General features: G+C 42.5%; 1 protein-coding gene across 2 annotated transcripts in view; it reads left to right on the top strand.

Moving 5' to 3' along the window:
* Window positions 1-18,034, top strand: part of LOC112049237 (Golgi-specific brefeldin A-resistance guanine nucleotide exchange factor 1) — a 34,711-nt gene that overhangs the window by 4,437 nt on the left and 12,240 nt on the right. For both annotated transcript variants that reach the window (XM_052887283.1, XM_052887282.1), the window contains exons 6-22: window positions 238-449; window positions 1,386-1,554; window positions 2,295-2,463; window positions 2,703-3,335; window positions 3,839-3,989; window positions 4,771-4,964; window positions 5,656-5,864; window positions 6,479-6,647; window positions 7,709-7,940; window positions 8,451-8,599; window positions 9,238-9,361; window positions 10,462-10,586; window positions 10,922-11,049; window positions 11,436-11,658; window positions 11,751-11,892; window positions 16,563-16,672; window positions 17,488-17,692. In XM_052887283.1, coding sequence (XP_052743243.1) covers window positions 238-449; window positions 1,386-1,554; window positions 2,295-2,463; window positions 2,703-3,335; window positions 3,839-3,989; window positions 4,771-4,964; window positions 5,656-5,864; window positions 6,479-6,647; window positions 7,709-7,940; window positions 8,451-8,599; window positions 9,238-9,361; window positions 10,462-10,586; window positions 10,922-11,049; window positions 11,436-11,658; window positions 11,751-11,892; window positions 16,563-16,672; window positions 17,488-17,692 — 3,344 coding nt within the window. The remainder of the gene's footprint in view (window positions 1-237; window positions 450-1,385; window positions 1,555-2,294; window positions 2,464-2,702; window positions 3,336-3,838; window positions 3,990-4,770; window positions 4,965-5,655; window positions 5,865-6,478; window positions 6,648-7,708; window positions 7,941-8,450; window positions 8,600-9,237; window positions 9,362-10,461; window positions 10,587-10,921; window positions 11,050-11,435; window positions 11,659-11,750; window positions 11,893-16,562; window positions 16,673-17,487; window positions 17,693-18,034) is intronic.

Here is an 18,034-nt window from a genome sequence, read left to right as displayed (position 1 = left end):
TCTTCTAAGAAATTTTCAGTAAAAATTCTAATTCTAGAGTTAGGAAGTTGATGGCGTTACCATGTGCCTCAGAAAGCAAGTCAAATCGTTGCTCATTATATTAATCTAAAATCGTCGATAAATTATCACTTTGAAGTCATTATAGCATTGTGGTGGGACAAAGCTTCATATACTCTCTTCAACAAGGAGGAAGGCCTATGTACTGGGCTGTTGAAATAGGTAATGACTCATTTTCAGTCAAGACAAGAACCTGATCAACGAAGCGGAGATAACGATAGAGCCGGCGGAGGAGGTGACGAGCCCCAAGAAGCACGGGCGCCACTCGTCCATGGACCTGGCGGCTAACGAAAACACGTCCATGACGCAACTGCTGGAGAAGTGTGTCAGCGCCGACTCTGCCCCGCCCGCTGACATCGCACCTGCGGAGGAGAGCGCGGAACTTGCCGCAGGTAAGGCCTGACAGATTGAGGGGATGCTTAACCTTTAGGTAAGGCCGTAACCTTTAGGTAAGGCCGGGCAGAACGAGACGCTACTGGCGCTTCGCCATTTCTGAAGGTCAGCTTTCTAAACTTTTCCTTGTCCAACATGGCTATGGCCGAAAAGGTTTCCAACTCTTTGAATACCAGTCCACTCCCTTATATTTCGTAGCCAAGTCTTCTTCCTTCTTCTCTTTTACCTATAATCTGGCCCATCATAATGGTTTGAAGCACGTGATACCTACTATAGTGTCGAGGAACTGGCATATTGAGAAGCACGGACGCCACTTGTACATGGACCTCGCGGCCAACGAGAACACGTGTTGCCGCAGGTAAGGCCTGACAGATTGAGGAAATGCTTAACCTTTAGGTAAGTTGTAACCATTAGGTAAGGCCGGGCATATTGCGAAGCATGACGCTACTGGCGCGAAACTTGCCGCAGGTACCTTCGTAAAGTACCTCTTAATTACTGATAGTCGACGGTCAGCTTTCTGAACTTGTGTCCGAGTAGTGACTTGTTGAGCAAAATTAAAATGTCGAGCGCCAAAGCACTTAAAATTCGAAGGGCTAATTTTGGTATCTTATAAACATATATTTCAAATTCGAATAACACGTGTCAAAGGCGAAAAGTTCTTCGGCCAGTGTAAAATAGCAGGATCGCACCCCAGGACATCCACGAGTTTGTCCGCGTGAAGGTAAAATTTTCACCAATCTGCAGTAACCATACATTTTTCGGGGATAAAAAGTAGCTTATTGTTAATCAAGCGTTTAATCTGTCTCCATTTCAAACAACCCAATCCATTCAGTTTTTTTGAACGAGTAACAAACATCCTTAAATCATCCATTTTGACCTACCACCAGGATATTGAATATTGAGCGGCCACTAAATAATATATACATGTTGTTTAGAACCAGAGCAAGTGAGCGAGGCAACTCCAGCTCCGGTGCAGGAGGAGAGTCAGACGGAGGGGGAGAAGCTGGAGGAGTACGTGAACCACCGCGGCATCCGCTTCACTCCGCAGGACGAGACCTACAACCTGCAGCCCTACGGCCTGGCCTGCGTGCGGGAACTGTTCAGGTCACTACAGTAGTTCCTATTATTCACTCTGACAAGTAAACTTTAAACTAGCACTCTTGATAAATTAAATGAGTGAGTACTGATTCTATGTCTGGTGGATATTTAGAAATATGACTTGTGGCAAAAGTACTGCCCGTGCATTCTGTAGTTCCACTGTGACATTGTTTGTTTCCATGGTACCTTCGTTGTTAGTATACATTTTAAATTTGGCATCCTATTAATATAAAGTTCAAATTCGAATAAAACGTGTTATACGTGAAATATCCATCGTCGATCGTACAATACTGGAGTCGCGCCCACAGACATAAGAAGTAACTAGATTTATAAAGTGTCAATTCTTTGTATTGAAACCAGCGTACCCAGGGGCGTGGCCTAAATGGCTGTTTAATATTTAGTGAAAAATTAAATATGTCACCCTTACTTTAGAGTTGAATATTATTTATTCCTTTTGTCACAGAACAAAACAAGACTGCTAGTACATGCGCGGACACGCTTGCGATGTTCCGCACACCCGGGTGTACGCGGGCCACGCCCCCTTGTTTCTTCTATTGCTAAAAACGTTAGCTTTTAGCGTTGTCTGTTCTGTAGTCGCGCCCCTTTTCTTTTGGGATTGTAAGTCTACATATCTCATCATATAAGCAGCCTTCGAACCTAATAGTACTGCACAACATTTTTTAAAAAATATTTGAAATGATGGTCTGAAATATTTTTAAATTGTTCAAAAATGCATATGTTTCCAGGTTCCTTATATCCCTGTGCAATCCGCTGGACACGCAGAACACGTCGGCGATGGTGCACCTGGGGCTCAGCCTGGTGGGCACGGCGCTGGAGGTGGGCGCCGACCAGCTGGCGCAGTACCCCTCGCTGCTGTACCTCGTGCAGGACCCGCTGTGCAGGAACCTGTTGAGTGTGAGTATACTGACGCACACTGCACGAGTGGCGTGGACAGTAACGAGTGAAGTAGGCAGAGACATCGTGTAGCTACGTTACAAGTTTGACATTTCATTCCCCTCTTGCCCATCGCTCCCCCTATTCTGTTCTGTAAAGAAAAGTACGGGGGGTCGCAATTAATAGCCATTTCCAACAACAGAAAAGTCTGAAGAGGGATAATAATTATTCAGGTAATGAGTTTGTGTTTTTTTTTTCAGTTATTGGACACAGAGAAGATAACAATATTCGCATTGGATTTACAACTCTGGTTCCTGCTGTTCGAAGCGCTAAGGGTCCATCTGAAGTACCAAATGGAAGCGTTCTTCAAAAAGATCATAGAAATAATATCCGCTGACACAACCAAGTCTATATACGAATTGAAAGAGATCCACCACATAGCGTTGGAGAACTTATCCCAAATGTTTAGGATACCCGGCCTTTGTACTGAATTATATTTAAATTTTGACTGTGATGTGTATTGTACTAATGTTTTTGAGGAGTTAGCGAAATTATTATCCAAAAACGTGGTGTCTTCCACTGCATATAATATTCATACGATGTCGTTAGAAGCTTTGATGACTATTATAGAAGCGATCGAATTCGGTACAATGCAGAAAGATATTGACACTGGTAATGTGGAAGAGGAGAAGGAGAGAGAGAAAGATGGGAACTATGCCCGTGGTGGTCACGTGTCTTTGGAATTGGGGGGCATGGACGACGCGTCTGTGGTCAGCGACCACGTGACGCATGACATCAGCCAGTACTTCAGCAGTGGGAGAACGGGCAGACACAAGGCTCCGTTGGATCTGCCCACTGAAGCTGAACTGGATAATGTTAGGAATATGAAAATTGTAAGTGTAATCCAGATTTGACAAACTTTATTTTACTTTACCAATCAGATGGTGTTTTCTTGTTTCTAGAAACTGCATTTTTTTTTACATGTACAAAATGATGGTGATGAAAAAATTCGTTAAACTCAAGTTCAAAGATTCCAATCACGTTTTGGAGAGCTATTCTGTAATGATGTTTTGTATAACTCGTGAAAAAAAAGAAATAAAAAACCAGCAATACTTACTAACTTAATAACTTGTCTGTTTAATTTCTAAAAACGGGTTTTTTTAGATGTTTACAAGTAGGTTGGAGCATCGTACGAGTATGCTTTGTATTTGAGATCTGATATTGGTATTAGGGATCTGATAACAGATTGATATGGTATTTGATCGGAAAGAACCGCAATTTAAATTGATTGTATTACATAACCTTTTACAAAATAATTATTAAAGACTACTAATAAAAGGTGTTTAATATTTTTTTATTTAATTAATATACTTTATGGTTGACATGTATTTTCCAGTGGGTGACCCAAGGCACGGAGCTATTCAACCAGAAGCCGTCGCGAGGTATAGAGTTCCTGCAGGAGCACGGCATACTGTCCACGCCACTGGACCCGCACCAGGTGGCCGTGTTCCTCAGAGAGAACCCTGATTTGGACAAGAAGATGATTGGTGAGTGACTCGTGACCGAAGCGAATGGTTCATGAATAGAATCACGAGCGAAGTAGATGATTCATAATAGAATCATTATCGTAGCAAGTGGTTCAAAAAAAGAATTGTAAGCGAAGTAGGTGATTCAAAAATAGAAACATTATTATCGTAGCAAGTGGTTGAAGTAAAGAATCATAAGGATAAGTAACGATTCAAAAAAAGATTTTTGTGGTAGTCAAAGATTTAACAATATGAAATAACAAATTAGTCAGCCAATTTTTTATCTCAGTATTAAAGCTGGATAGCACCTTTAACTTGTTTATTTGGTGTCTGTAATTTAGGTTCTTCTTTGAATCTGATTTTTGATTCGATCACGCAAAGATTTTCTGAGTGACTCTGAGCCTTCTAATGTTGAGTAATATATGAAAAATGGTCTAGCTGAGTTAGATTAGGCGGTTCAGCTCTTCATAAAGCTCTGCTACTACTATACACACTCGCGAAGTTGATCGAAGTTTATCGATTACTTTAGTGTAGAAAACTAGAACTTCCCAGGTTATTGTCCGAATCAAAAGACTCGAAAGGTTCGAGCACGAAGCACCTCGCTACACTAATCGGCTTACTTCAGGACAAGCCTCGAAAAAACTAATCGCTTCCACGCTTAAACGAGCGTGGAAGCGATTAGTTTTTTCGAGGCTTTATTACATGAAAAGATGTCAAGAAATTCCTCGACCGGATTAGGGATTAGGCGTTTCACATATCAAACTCTTCAGAACACCTCTATACTGTATCGTTATGATGATAGGTGAATACATCTGCGCGCGCTCCTCCCGCGGCGAGGAGGGCGGGCCCAGCATCCTGGGCGCGTTCGCGGACAGCTTCGACTACGCGGGGCTGCGGCTGGACCAGGCGCTGCGCCTCTACCTCGAGACCTTCCGCCTGCCGGGCGAAGCGCCGCTCATATCCCTCGTCATGGAGAAGTTCGCGGAGCGCTGGCACGTGAGTCCCAAGAATTACTATATGAAAAAAATATATATATTTGCCATATTTGAAGTAAGACTACGGCCGCTTGACTTGAGAAATATCTTGGTAAACGCGTTACGACTATCGGGTGATGCGTGCTGCCATCTACAGGCCCGACGTGTGAGTCTTCTCCGGCCCGTGTGATCATAGTGATACATTGTTTGTTATTTTAAACTACCAATAGATGGCGTTCTTAGATAACTTTGAAACAATCCCTGTTTGTACACTTCAAGAACCTGTTGCGGTGCAGTTATGCCTGAGTATCATAGATAGCGCTTTGGTTTTTTTAATTTTTAACAGACTAGAAAAAAGGAAGAGGTTCTCAATGCGTCGGAATCTTTATTTTTTAAGAAGTTTTACTTCAGCCATGTGGTTAACATCACACTTATAATATAATCAATATACCCATTCCCATCCAACGAGTCGGAAAAGACCGTGTGTCAGGAGTGGGTAGTACAATATTGCAGCGGGCGGGGATATAAACACAACCCGTCGGTGAGTAAATGATGAGTGATAAGTGAGAGCCCTTTACGATTAAGATATTGAGAATGTTTGCATACTTAAGCCGAAATCGGTGTGAAATGTTTGTCAACTAAAATATTTATCAGTAAAAACAATATTTATCAATTAATAATATTTATTTATTGTGTTTGTTTGTTGGTCGCAGTCAACAAACGGGTCGCCGTTCGCGAACACGGACGCGGCGTTCCGGTTAGCGTACGCCGTGATCATGCTGAACGTGGACCAGCACAACAACAACGCGAAGAAGCTGAACGTGCCTATGACCGTAGAAGACTTCGTGCGGAACCTGCGCGGGTGTAACGGCGCTGAGGACTTCCAGCAGCCCATGCTGGAGGCTATATTCCATTCCATCAAGTGAGTTATATTCGTTATCATTATTAGCTCTATCGAGTTTTATCGAGCTCTATCGAAAGTATTAGAGCAGTCCGAATGGCCTTACTGGTAATGTATTTCATTCCTGAATGGGACACTTTTTTGAGTTTAATTTAATTTTTGGTCCTGATTCAATTTGGCGAAGGCCCGCTCCAGGTTTTGTAAATTATTCTAAAAGTCACTGCCTATGATAGTTACTGTTATCCCAGTACACTAAGCTGGTGTCTCCTACTAACTCTGCTAGTACACACTCCATGAGACGTTCAAAGATGGCAGATGCATTCCATAAACCAAAAGGCATAACGTTGAACTGCTATAACCCTTTACCTGTTAAAAACGCTGTCTTTTCGTTTGTCTTTTAGAAAAATCTATACCGGTATCCCAATTTAGGTCTAAAGTCTAAAACAAATGGTTTTCGACAACCATTTTAAATATCCAAGGTGTAATATCGATTCGTGGTAATGGGTAACTGTCCTATTTTGTGTGTTCATTGAGTTTTATAACTTTGGACCGTTGCACTCAATCCCACTTCCGACACTAAATGCTACGTGCTATAGTTCGAAATATTATTTTCTCTATCGTGTTTTTGTCTGTAGAGAGAAGGAGATGGTGATGCCGGCGGAGCGTGTGGGCCCGCTGCGCGACGCGTACCTGTGGCGCGTGCTGCAGCGCCGCGGCCGCACCGCCGCCGCGCGCTACCGCCTGGCGCCGCCGCCGCCGCACGCCGCGCACGCGCGCCTGCTGCCCGCCGCCTGCCCGCCCGCGGTCAGTGACACACTCCCCCTAGCCTTGCCCGTACCTGTGGCTGCATATATGCATCGGAAAACGTAGTACTGGTTGACCCTTACTAGGTGGACCGAGTACATCAGGCGGATTGCAGCTGGATGCTGGTCCCTCGAAACCATTATGTTTGCTAGTTCATCCTAGAGAATTATGGCCAGCAGTCTATACATAAATATAAACTGCTGGCCATATTGACGGCTGATGAATATTTGGATAGAAGCAGGCGTTACTTTGCGGAAGTTCATCATGATTATATAATTTTTTATTTTGCTATCATCCTCATCAGGTCGAAAACGACACTTTGCAATTGCACGTTGTAGAGTCAACATCTCCTGAGGATGCTCCGGTTTCGGGGTGAAACGTACGTAGAGAGTATTTTGCCGGACCTGGGTGACGTTGTCGCATGGGTTCGTCGACTTTTCGCGGATGATAGCAAAATAAATAAATCATTATATAATGATGAATATTTACCCTAACCTTAAAGAAAAACACAAATTACTTGTAAAGTTTGTTAAACTAGTCCTAGGATGAATCCAAAGACCTCATATGCTCCACCTATCCTAACTCAACTACCTAACCACTGGACCTATAAAGAAGTTCTCATATGAGCAGTATAAGTGATTTATTATCACTAATAGCCTCATATGACAACAGTTTCATACCAGCTCATCTCCATAATTATGCACTTTTCTCTGTGATCTTCTTTATTTTACAATGTATATTTATTTCTTTTATTTCAATAAATTATCACTACATTGTTTACTACACTATATAGATAAATATAGTGTTCTCTAATACGTACGTTCGTTGCTACGCACGAAAAAGGAATGAGGTAATAGCGAGCAGTACGTAAATAGGTGACATAGTGGTGATCGCATAGTGTAGCTTGCATAGTGGGGGAATATTTTGTTTGTTGACATTCAATTCAAAGAAAATAAATCTCTGAAACGTGCGTTGTTGCTTGTAAGTTAAAGGAAACTACTTGGTCAAATTATATCTAAAGAATGAAGCGACGAAATATAACTTACATTTCCATTATGCAGGTGACAGCGCTGTCGGCGTCGTTCGAGCGCGCGCCGCCGCCGACGGCCGAGGAGATAGAGTCCAACAACCTGCGCGACTGCGCCGCGCTCGTCGCGCTCGGCGGACTGGAGCGCTGCGCTGCGTTAGTCGCGCGACTGTCGGCCGACGCGCTGACTCTCGACACGCTGCTGCTGACGCTGTGCAAGTTCACCGGTTTACTGACGCCGCAGCACGCCAACTATATCGCCATCGGTGAGCACGTGACAAATATCGATCAGGAAATTACATACAATACATTGCATAGCCTCAATAGCTCAACGGTCTGAATCAACTCAATAGCGGTCAGACTCATCACTGCGGGGTGGTGGTTCGATCCCCGCCCCGTTGGACTATTGTCGTACCCACTCCTAGCACAGCCTTTCACGACTAGATATTCTTTAAAAAAAATTAAATTGATTTCCTGCAAGGCTTCCTTGATGACTTACAAAGTTAAACAAAGGAAATTGTGAAATATTTAGTAAAATAATCCCAAGAATATATTTTTTTCTAAGAATAATACAATGTGTTCTATTTTCGAAGAACATGAAATTTTAAGTAACTTTTTTCCATATACTCTGCCATTTATGAGCAAAACGGTACAGAAAATAAAAGTTAAAAAGAATTAATCGCTCAAAAACATACGACATCCTTTTTAAAGAATAAACATTCTACAATTTGCAACGTCTCATCCCCAACTGATTGTATTACTATGTTTTTTACCAGGGGTATCGCTGGGGCAGTCGAGCAAAGCGCAGTTGTCGCTGCGACGCGCGTGCGCGGTGGCGGCGCGACACGCGGACTGCGTGCGCGACAGCTGGCGCCATCTGCTGGAGATACTGAACACGCTGTACATAGGACGACTGTTGCCCAAGGTATAGTACTAGCTACCAGTGGCGAAAGGTGGAATTTTGACGAAGGTAATCCGTCCCGAAGAAAAGGAAATTCATACCGCTTTATACAAACTCCGTTTTGTCATGCATCCATAAATATTCATTACAATAATGAATATGTATGTATGGATTTTTAAAAGGTAACCCAGCGGGAATCGACCTGTATGATGAACTCTTCGCCTCTGCTAGCTACAATAAGCAGTGGCGTATATATATATTTATAGTAGGAGTATTTTTAATGTTCTGATCACCAAGTAGAACGTAACCTTCGTTGATTGAACAAATTTAACATGATTGTTTACATTATAATCTCTTTATTGATCTTAGCAGTTTACTCATACTCGTAGTTCTATTACGAGACGGTCCTCTAACTCTTTTATTCTACTGGAATGTTATACTAAATGTAACGTGGACAATCGATATATCAAACAAAATATATCATATTTTACCGTCTATATATATTATTAATTGATTATGAAACACGGCTAAAACTCACGTGATATTAGGTCGGAGTATGCCCGACTAGTTTCGAACCCATACGGGGCCCTTAGTCATGAGCTGGTTCTTGCATAGCGGCACAATCCCAACTCCTATATATATATATTATGTTCTCGGTGCAGGTTCTGGTGGAGGCGGAAGACTACCTCGCCCCCGAAGGCAAGGTGTCGCTGGTGCGGGAGGCGACGCGCGGCGACAGTGGGCTGCTCTCCAGCATATACTCCTACATCGCGCTCGGAGAGAGTGGTGAGTGTGACGGCATATGCGTTGTGGTAGTGGTTTATTACGTTTTTTTACATGAACATTGAACAAGTCAATGTTAATCTTATTGATACCTTCCTCAATACTTATTGATATTCAAAACACTTGTAAACTAAACTATGTCGGACTAACCACTCAACATGGAATAAGAATTTTACGGTTGCGAATTCTAATATTGACCACGAACCCTACCAAGGAAAAAAAAAAAGAAGTACTATTTAAATATAAGCGGATGAAACCGCGGGTCGTCTACTAGTTCATTATATAATTATGTTTTGGATTCAGATAATTCAACGTTAAACACAGAAGTAAATTTAATGACTCATTCGTGATAAAATCTTTTGTAATTAACGAAAACGATGAAATAAAGATAATTGTCAACAAAACTTAATTAAATCTTTTATTGTGTATCATCATACAGTTTAATTTATTATTATATTACTACCAGCGGACACGACAAATGGTCTGTGATATACAGTTCTTAAGTACAAAAATATTAAAATCGCGTTTAAAGAATATAGCGTGGGGGTGGGTAAAAAATACTTGACGACCTACCAAATATACAAAAAAAATCATTGAAATCAGCCGAGCCGTTTCGGAACACGCTGGCAAACACAGTGACACGATATTTTTATATGTTCTATTTTGAGTGGGTGAAATAATTGTGATTACCTACGGATCCGAGGCTTATTCGCTAACTATAGGCCTCATGAATGGGCTAAGAGTCACTCAGCAAGCAATGCTTGGAGTTTCTCTGCATGATCGAATCAGAAATGGGAAGATCCGCAGAAGGACCAATGTAACCGACAGCGCAACAAGTCGCGAAGCTGAACTGGCATAAGACGGACCACATAGTCCGAAAAGCTGATTAACATTGGAGACCCAAGATGCTGCAATGACCCCGCACCGGAAAGCGCAGTGTTGGTGGACCGATGACATCAACCGTATTATAGGGAGCCGCTGGATGCTGGGGCTTGAGACTGAGGTCCATACAAGAGGCCTATGTCCAGCTGTGGACGTCCATCAGATGATGATGATGATGAAAATAGTTGTCCTTATTGCTCCAATTTATAATTTTCCCCAAGGTATAAGAGTGCCCACTCCACATGAGAAGAACCTGATCGACACAGCTACTGAGTGCGTCGCTAAATGCAATTTCCCCGGTCTGCTCATCACTGAAACTAAGTTCTTACAGCTGGAAAGCTTGCAGGTAATATTTATTTTATTCACTCCCTTATGATATTATTGTTACCCCCTAATGACCCTTATTTTCAGAATATTTTTTGTAACCAAAATAATAAACATTTATAACCCCAAAAATATAAATTTCGCCTACCTTACAAGATTTGGTTATCCTTTAAATTATCTCTGTATCTAAAATGTGGGGAAACACTGCAGAGGTAGCCAAAATTTGCATGTTATTAGAAGAATTATTTGGTATCTAATGATTACCTGCTATATTCTTTTGTCTTTACTTTTATTTACTTTGTTGTTTTTAGGAACTTATTGTCATGTCTTTCCTTTAGTTTCCTAAATTGTTTATAGGAACTGATCCGGGCGATGGTGGCAGCGGGTGCGCCCCCGGACACCGATAGCATCCAACTGAACCCGCAGCTGGAGGACATCACGATATTCTTCTTGGAACTTTTAGGACAAACTTTAATACAAAACAGGTACCAATTAACAAATTTTGGACGCCGCCCGGCAGACTGAAAATTGTTGTAAGGCGTGATTCATATCCTACTGACACACGTATCTATATTTGTGGAGCTCCGCAATGGACACCAGATGAGTTCAGCCCCGGCTGGAAGCCTTATTGCCATCCAAGCAGCAGCGTAGCGTTGTGTCAGCATCGGACGTGGCTTCTGTCACCTAGCTAAATGGGCCCCGAGGTGTTTCCGGGGTGGCGACTTGGTCGATACAGACCATTAAACATTTTGGTCCTTCGTGAAGAACTGAAGCTTAGATCATTATTCCAGAAGTTTCATATTACTGATATTTGGTATGAAAACGGTCCTTCGAGCCGGATTATCACAAATGCAACAATGAATGTTGTCAGAGATCGCGTGGAGAGCGTGTGGGCGGACGCGGGCCCGCACTTCGAGCGCGTGGTGTTCTGGGCGGGCGCCTGCGGGCCGCACGCGCTGACGCGCGCGCTCACGGCGCTGCTGCGCACCGGCGCGCGCCTCATGCGCTGCGAGCAATGCGCGCCGCTGCTGCTGCGCTACCTCACGCTGCTCTACCGCCTGCCCTACAAGCTATTCTACCAGCAGGCCGATGTGGTGAGCTATAGGATCCTTCCCGTCTATATCGAGCAATACTGCCTTCCTTGTTAGCTTCTTGGCGTGGGTTAAATGGCATATTCTGATCGCAGATCTCGTCCGGTTTATACGAATTAGTGAAGACGTCAGCACAGAACGTGCACAGCGCGAGCGAGTGGGGCGTGCTGCTGGCGCTGCTGTGTGCGGCGGGCGCCGGGGCCTGGCCGAGGGGCGCGCCGGCCAGCGCTTACACTGGTGAGTGTGTTGAATACTGACTATAATATTTTATAGGTGCAGGTTTCTTTCTTCGGTTTTCTTGCTTCTTCTTGATTCTATTTTAATATATGTATGATGGTGCAAATTTTGATATGTAGGTTTTATGAGTCCGTCGGTGATGAGGTCTGTTTCTAATGTACGTTTTATATGAATTGACGTCTGTCACTTTGTTTTCTTGTCTATTTATTTTGACATGTTATGAAATGACGTTTTACGTCATTGTACTTTTACTCAGAGGATAAAATGATAATAATAAGGTTATTGTGGTCGAGTATTTTATCCTCTGAATTTTATTTGTTGTTTCACAACAGAGTGTAGTGAGTAAGCTAGATACGTCTTTAGGTTAATTTAAAGAACAAAACTATCAAAGAAAATAGTTTTTATTACATTTTAAGTATTAATTTATAAAAAATGATCCGATCCGAAATCTACATATGTGTCCGTATCCACGAGACGAAGGATGTGACTCTCGCGAAGCCGGCGGGGTGACCGCGCGTGCATCCCTCCTGGTGGTTGAACGATATCACGCCGATCTGGTGACAAATAGCCATAAATTGTAATAAACTAATTATTATAAACATATACTCTATCTGCATATTTATCTAAAAGAAGAAATCAAAATGAAACTTCAAACAAAAGACGCAATAACCATGGCCATGAAAAATAAATGGAATTGGGCAGGACATATAATGCGAAGGAAGGATAACAGGTGGTCTACAGAAATTAATGCTTGGTGCCCAAGATATAACAAGAGAAGAAGAGGAAGACCATTATGTAGATGGAGAGACGACCTAGTAGAGTACATGGGCCCTACATGGCACCAAAAGACAAAACTGTGGAGGAGTTTGTGGGAGGCCTTTGCCCGGAAATGGGATGGGTTATAAATTAAAAAAAAAATATTATAAATATGCATATATAATAATAGTAATAATAAATAAATAACCAGGCTATAATAAATAAAATACTCTATCTGCAGTGTGTAACAATTGTAAGCGTGCCCAACACAATCAGTAATATTTCTTGTGTAAGACTAACTAAAGTTTGCCCAAAGTAGACTGCGACTTTAAACTTTCATCGTCAATTTAATATACCGTACCATCTCCATGCTACGATAATTATAAATTGTCATCTCTTCACCGTTCTATACGCAAGTATTTTTCGAACGTCAGTAGATGCCCAAGACATTCACCACAACATATCCAGAGACGAGAAAATGACATATGTCGACCAATGGCGACCATTGCAACGAAAGACAGCGAAATTTTCTATTCCGACGCTATTATTTGTCTTTCACTCATCTCGTGATTTGTCGTGGTGTGTCATCGTACGCCTACAGAAAGTGATTTTGATATAACTTTCAAGATAATCCTAACCTTGCAAAAACCACTTGCTTATGATAGCAAGATGTTAATAAATAAAAAAACCTATGATAACTTAAACCTGCTGATTTAAGCGTGAGAGAAATTAAAGCCAGGCAGAGTGGCGCCGTAACGCGTTACATTACAAAGCAGTTTGCCCTCCCAAGAAGTTATCACTTCAAAAAGAATCTGACCAGATCACGGTGAGCGCCAGCGCCGACAGCGAGCGGCCCGCCGGAGTCCCCGCCGCACGTGCTCTGTCCGTTGTGTGTGGCGGTGCACAGAGTGGACGCTACCACTATGTTACTGCCGAACACTTGTGCACACGCCTGGTTGGTGATCACCTGCAGGTTCACGTGGCTCAGCGTTTGGGTTAAACCGATCATAGCACCTGGAAAAAAAAATCCTTGTATTTTTTTATGCGATATAGGCTGGATTACAATTAAGCCTGATGGTAAGCAATAATGCGGTCTAAGTTGGAGCGCGCTTACCCAGAAGATGCCTATTCACTCTTGCTTTAAAGGTGTTTAAATTATAAGTGTCAAGAAACAAAACAGAAATGTTTGCTGCACGAATTAGAAATTTGAATGCAAATTGTTTCGTACAAGTTGCCTGGACATCCACAACATATGGATGCCACCGTTTGCGACGTCGTTATGTTCTGTGGTAGAAAGAAGGAGGAACTAGATGGTAATGTATTTTTACTCATGACCTGAATTTCCTCTTCCATCCAACTAAGCGTATTGCTTGCACTAGGAGTGATTTTTGATTAACTTGGAGAGTGAAGGAAATTGATGAAAATCTTCGTTGTTGGAGGACAACAGCTTAGATAATATTTGTATCAAAACGAATTTTACCATGCCAAATAATATTAATTTTTCAATAATTTAATCTGTATAGATAAAACTTAATGATATTAAAATAAGCCCGCTTATATGTGGGATTATATGTAAACATTAAAATACGATAAAAAGATTAATTATGTACTGTAGATATACATTGTACTAGCGGACACCCGCCGTTTGTGTGTAATTCTGTTTTTATCCCGCGGGAATTATACAATTTTCCGGAACAAAAAAGTACCCCTCCCTTGTTTTGCTTCAAGGTCCAGTTTTTCTCTACACCAAATCAGCTTAGTGATTTAGCCGTGAAAAGGTAACAAACAGGTAACTTTCGCATTCCCAATGTTAGTAGTATGGATGGATGGTACACGTGAGGTACTCACCATCGGAGGTTCTGCCGAAGCCAGCGGCAGTGGCCCACGTCCCGGCGAAGTTGTTGTTACCACTGGGTAGTCTGATGGTAGCCACGGCGTCTGAAACATTGAATCTATTTCAGTAAACATCTTAAATAAAAAATAATATACTCGTAGTTCGAATAGTAGCAATTTCATTGAACATTGTTGACTCAACATCTTGTGCAGATGCTTCAGTTTCGGAGCGAAACCATAGACAATTTTTTTATGGGTCTGCGGATGACACGAATTCATCGGATTTTCGTGAATAATTACCAAATAATTAGAATGTTTAGTTGTTAATTATTGAGGAATACTCACTCAAATTTCTTAAGAAATTAAATATCACGTGTCTCAATCGGTGAAGGAAAACATCGTGAGGAAACCTGCATACCAGAGAATTATCTTAATTCTCTGCGTGTGTGAAGTCTGCCAATCCGCATTGGGCCAGCGTGGTGGACTATTGGCCTTACCCCTCTCATTCTGAGAGGAGACTCGAGCTCAGTAGTGAGCCGAATATGGGTTGATGACGACGACGACGACTCACTCAAAGTTACTCAGCGGGTGATGGAGCGAGTTATGCTTGGAGTTTCTCTGCCTGATCGAACCAGGAATGAGATCTACAGAAGAACCAAAGTCACTGACATAGCTCATCGAGTCAAGAAGCTGAAGTGGCAATGGACAAAACACATAGTTCGAAAATCCGATGAATGTTGGCGGTGGGATGCCAAGGTGCTGGAATGGCGACCCCGCACCAGAAAGCTCAGTGTTGGTCGACCAACTAAGTGGGCTTAGGATATCACGCAGGTTACAGGGAGCCGCTGGATGCTGGTGGTTCGAGACCGTGTTCTTTGGAAGTCTTTGCAAGAGGTGTATGTCCAGCATTGGATGTCCATTGGCTGTTAATGATGATGAATGAAGTCATACTCACTATTTAACGTGACCTGATTAATGGCAATAACAGCCACGTCGTTGTGGAGGACGCCTTCCCTGTAGTTCGGGTGCATGGTCACCCTGGTGGTCGGTTGGCGGATTCCGCCCGAGAACAAGCGCACTGAGCCGAGCACCACGGTCACTTGTCTGCCGTGGAAGTTGCCGTGCCGCCAGCAGTGCGCGGCGGTCACCAGCCTGGTCGTCGAAATGAGGGAGGAGCCGCACACTGATTGCATGTTGTTCGTCAAATCAACGAGCAGACCGCCCTGTAACATGTTGCGTTATTTTAATGTATCCACAAGGTAGCCGCTTCACGTGTTAGAACTGTACAGTTCTTAGTCTGCGCTTACTTCGGTACGTTATATTTTAGCAGACGTCCGCGATTTCGTTTGCCTTTAGACCTCCTTAACGCGGCCCTGTTGCAAATTCTGTTCTTAGGGGATGTCTAGCTTTAATCTACCGTCATGCTAAATTTTATCTTTGTATGTCAAGCGGTTTTCGATATTGCTTGATGAGTGTTCTTTCGCATTTATAAATATAGATATAAGGTAGAATCCATCATATTCTAATAGGGTTTTCAATAAACTAATCTTACCACATGTGGTTGATTTCCTAACAAGGAGGGTTGTCCACCAGTGATCCTCGCTCCGTCGAAGTCAATAGACTGTTCGGCGAGTTTAATCCGCCTCGCTTCCGGGATGCCGATATCTGCATGGTAGTTCCTCGTTATTGGCGAATATTCTGCTGAGGCCAGGGCCAAGGAACACACGACCAGCAACAATCTCATGTTGGAAACAATAACTAAATAAATAATTCCAAAAGATATTAGTATTAATACCATCTACGACTGTGAGACTATCTTATCTTTGCCACATTATTACGGATTACCTATAAATAATATGTAAATTGGTAATTTAAAAAATGTTCTGGTGACCTTGAAAGTTGTCGGTAAGCAAGGGTGAAAAACATAGACCGGTATTCATCTCTGAAGAAAGTTTTCTCTGTTTTATGATAACACGTTTCATGAATATCACTCTTTATACCATCATCATCAAAGTCGCGAATAAACTGATATAAATTGTGTAAAACTGCACAAAACTGAATAGAAATATTTGTCTTTACAGCAGGCTCCAGCCGGTCGGAAGGGTCAGAAGACGAAAGCGAGAGGCAGCCGACCAGCGTCTCATCGGAGAGTGAGCTCTCACACTCTCCTCAAACGCAGGGATGGATTCTGGTGAGGATTTGTCATTTCTCCTAATAACAATAAACTAATACTTGATGTAACAAGCTGATTCCCTTATCGCTGTTTTCAAAGCAACACTTCGCAGTATACTCAAGCGACGTGTCTTACAAATGTGCTGTTTATTTAACCATACCCCAAATATTTAACCCAAACCAGTGTTAGGATCCTTCGTTTGCTCAGTATACACGAGCTCACGGTAAACAACATCGCCTAACGGAATCTACATTTCCGCGAGCTAAACCTAAATGACCTCCGGGTTAAAAACGTTTACACATTAGGATGAGCAAGCAATAAGTTTTAGCTTCGACAAATCGTTGGTGACACTCCCATGCTATGCGGGCGACGGGGAACGTATGACTGCGGGGGTAGGAAAGCGTACTTTGGGGCAGAGGTCACAAGTCTGGTGCATCAGTCGTAGGCAGTTTCGCAAGTCCCCCGTCGCCCACATATCACGGGAGTGAATGAAGAGAATTTTTCCTAGCTATTGTTAGATTTTTAATTATTTAATAATTATAAATACATAAGACAACATATAAAAACTCCTTCTTACAGATAAATATTTTAATCTGTACTATTTATTAATGATTATGGTTTTATTCTAAGGTTTTGTTGGGTATTGTTGTCTAGGTAAAGGATGATGACATGTTATGTGGTGTTAAGTTAAATTGAATTAATGTATTAACCATCTACTAAAGTAACGATTTGTTTAAGAATGAGTAATAAGTTATTTGGAATACAGTTTAATCATTCCAGCTTGTGTTATTTTATTCCTATTCTATTACTATAGTAGATATAACGCTTTGCAGGTGAAGAACGAAGCGGCCAGCGCGACGGAGACGGTGGAGCTGGAGCTGGAGCGCGTGTCGCTGCGGCCGCACCGCAGCTCGGCGCTGGCGCGCTGCGTGGACGCGCTGGCGCTGGTCATCCGCGACGTGGCGCACGTCACGCCGCACAACTGCCGCGCCGCCGTGCGCTGCGTGCGCCTCTTGGCCAAGGCCACGCTGCAGTCTGGTATGTGTACTGTTAGGCCTAGGTCGCACTACAGCTAAACCGCCGCGGTTTTTAACCGTGTACTTTTTGGATTCAAGGGAACTAATGCACACATTGTTTTTCTCATTATTCACCGTGAAGTAGTTGTAGTTGTTGCGTCGTAGCTACGTCGTTTGTGATACTTGTGGATTTTAATAGTACAGTTCGTTTCATGTAGGATGGTGCGAGTGACTGTTCGTTTCATTCTTAAAAGTTTGCCGCGATTCAGGATAATAGTACGTATTATGAACGTCAGGTGACTATCACCGTACCCATGTTATCTGAAAAACACTTTAGTATGTGTGTTTCGGGCGGATTAGCATT

The sequence above is a fragment of the Bicyclus anynana genome, chromosome 19 (genome assembly GCF_947172395.1).
Source record: "Bicyclus anynana chromosome 19, ilBicAnyn1.1, whole genome shotgun sequence".
NCBI classification, from domain to species: domain Eukaryota; kingdom Metazoa; phylum Arthropoda; class Insecta; order Lepidoptera; family Nymphalidae; genus Bicyclus; species Bicyclus anynana.
The sequence above is the reverse complement of the archived record's forward strand: the minus strand, read 5'-3'. Positions and strand labels throughout refer to the sequence as shown.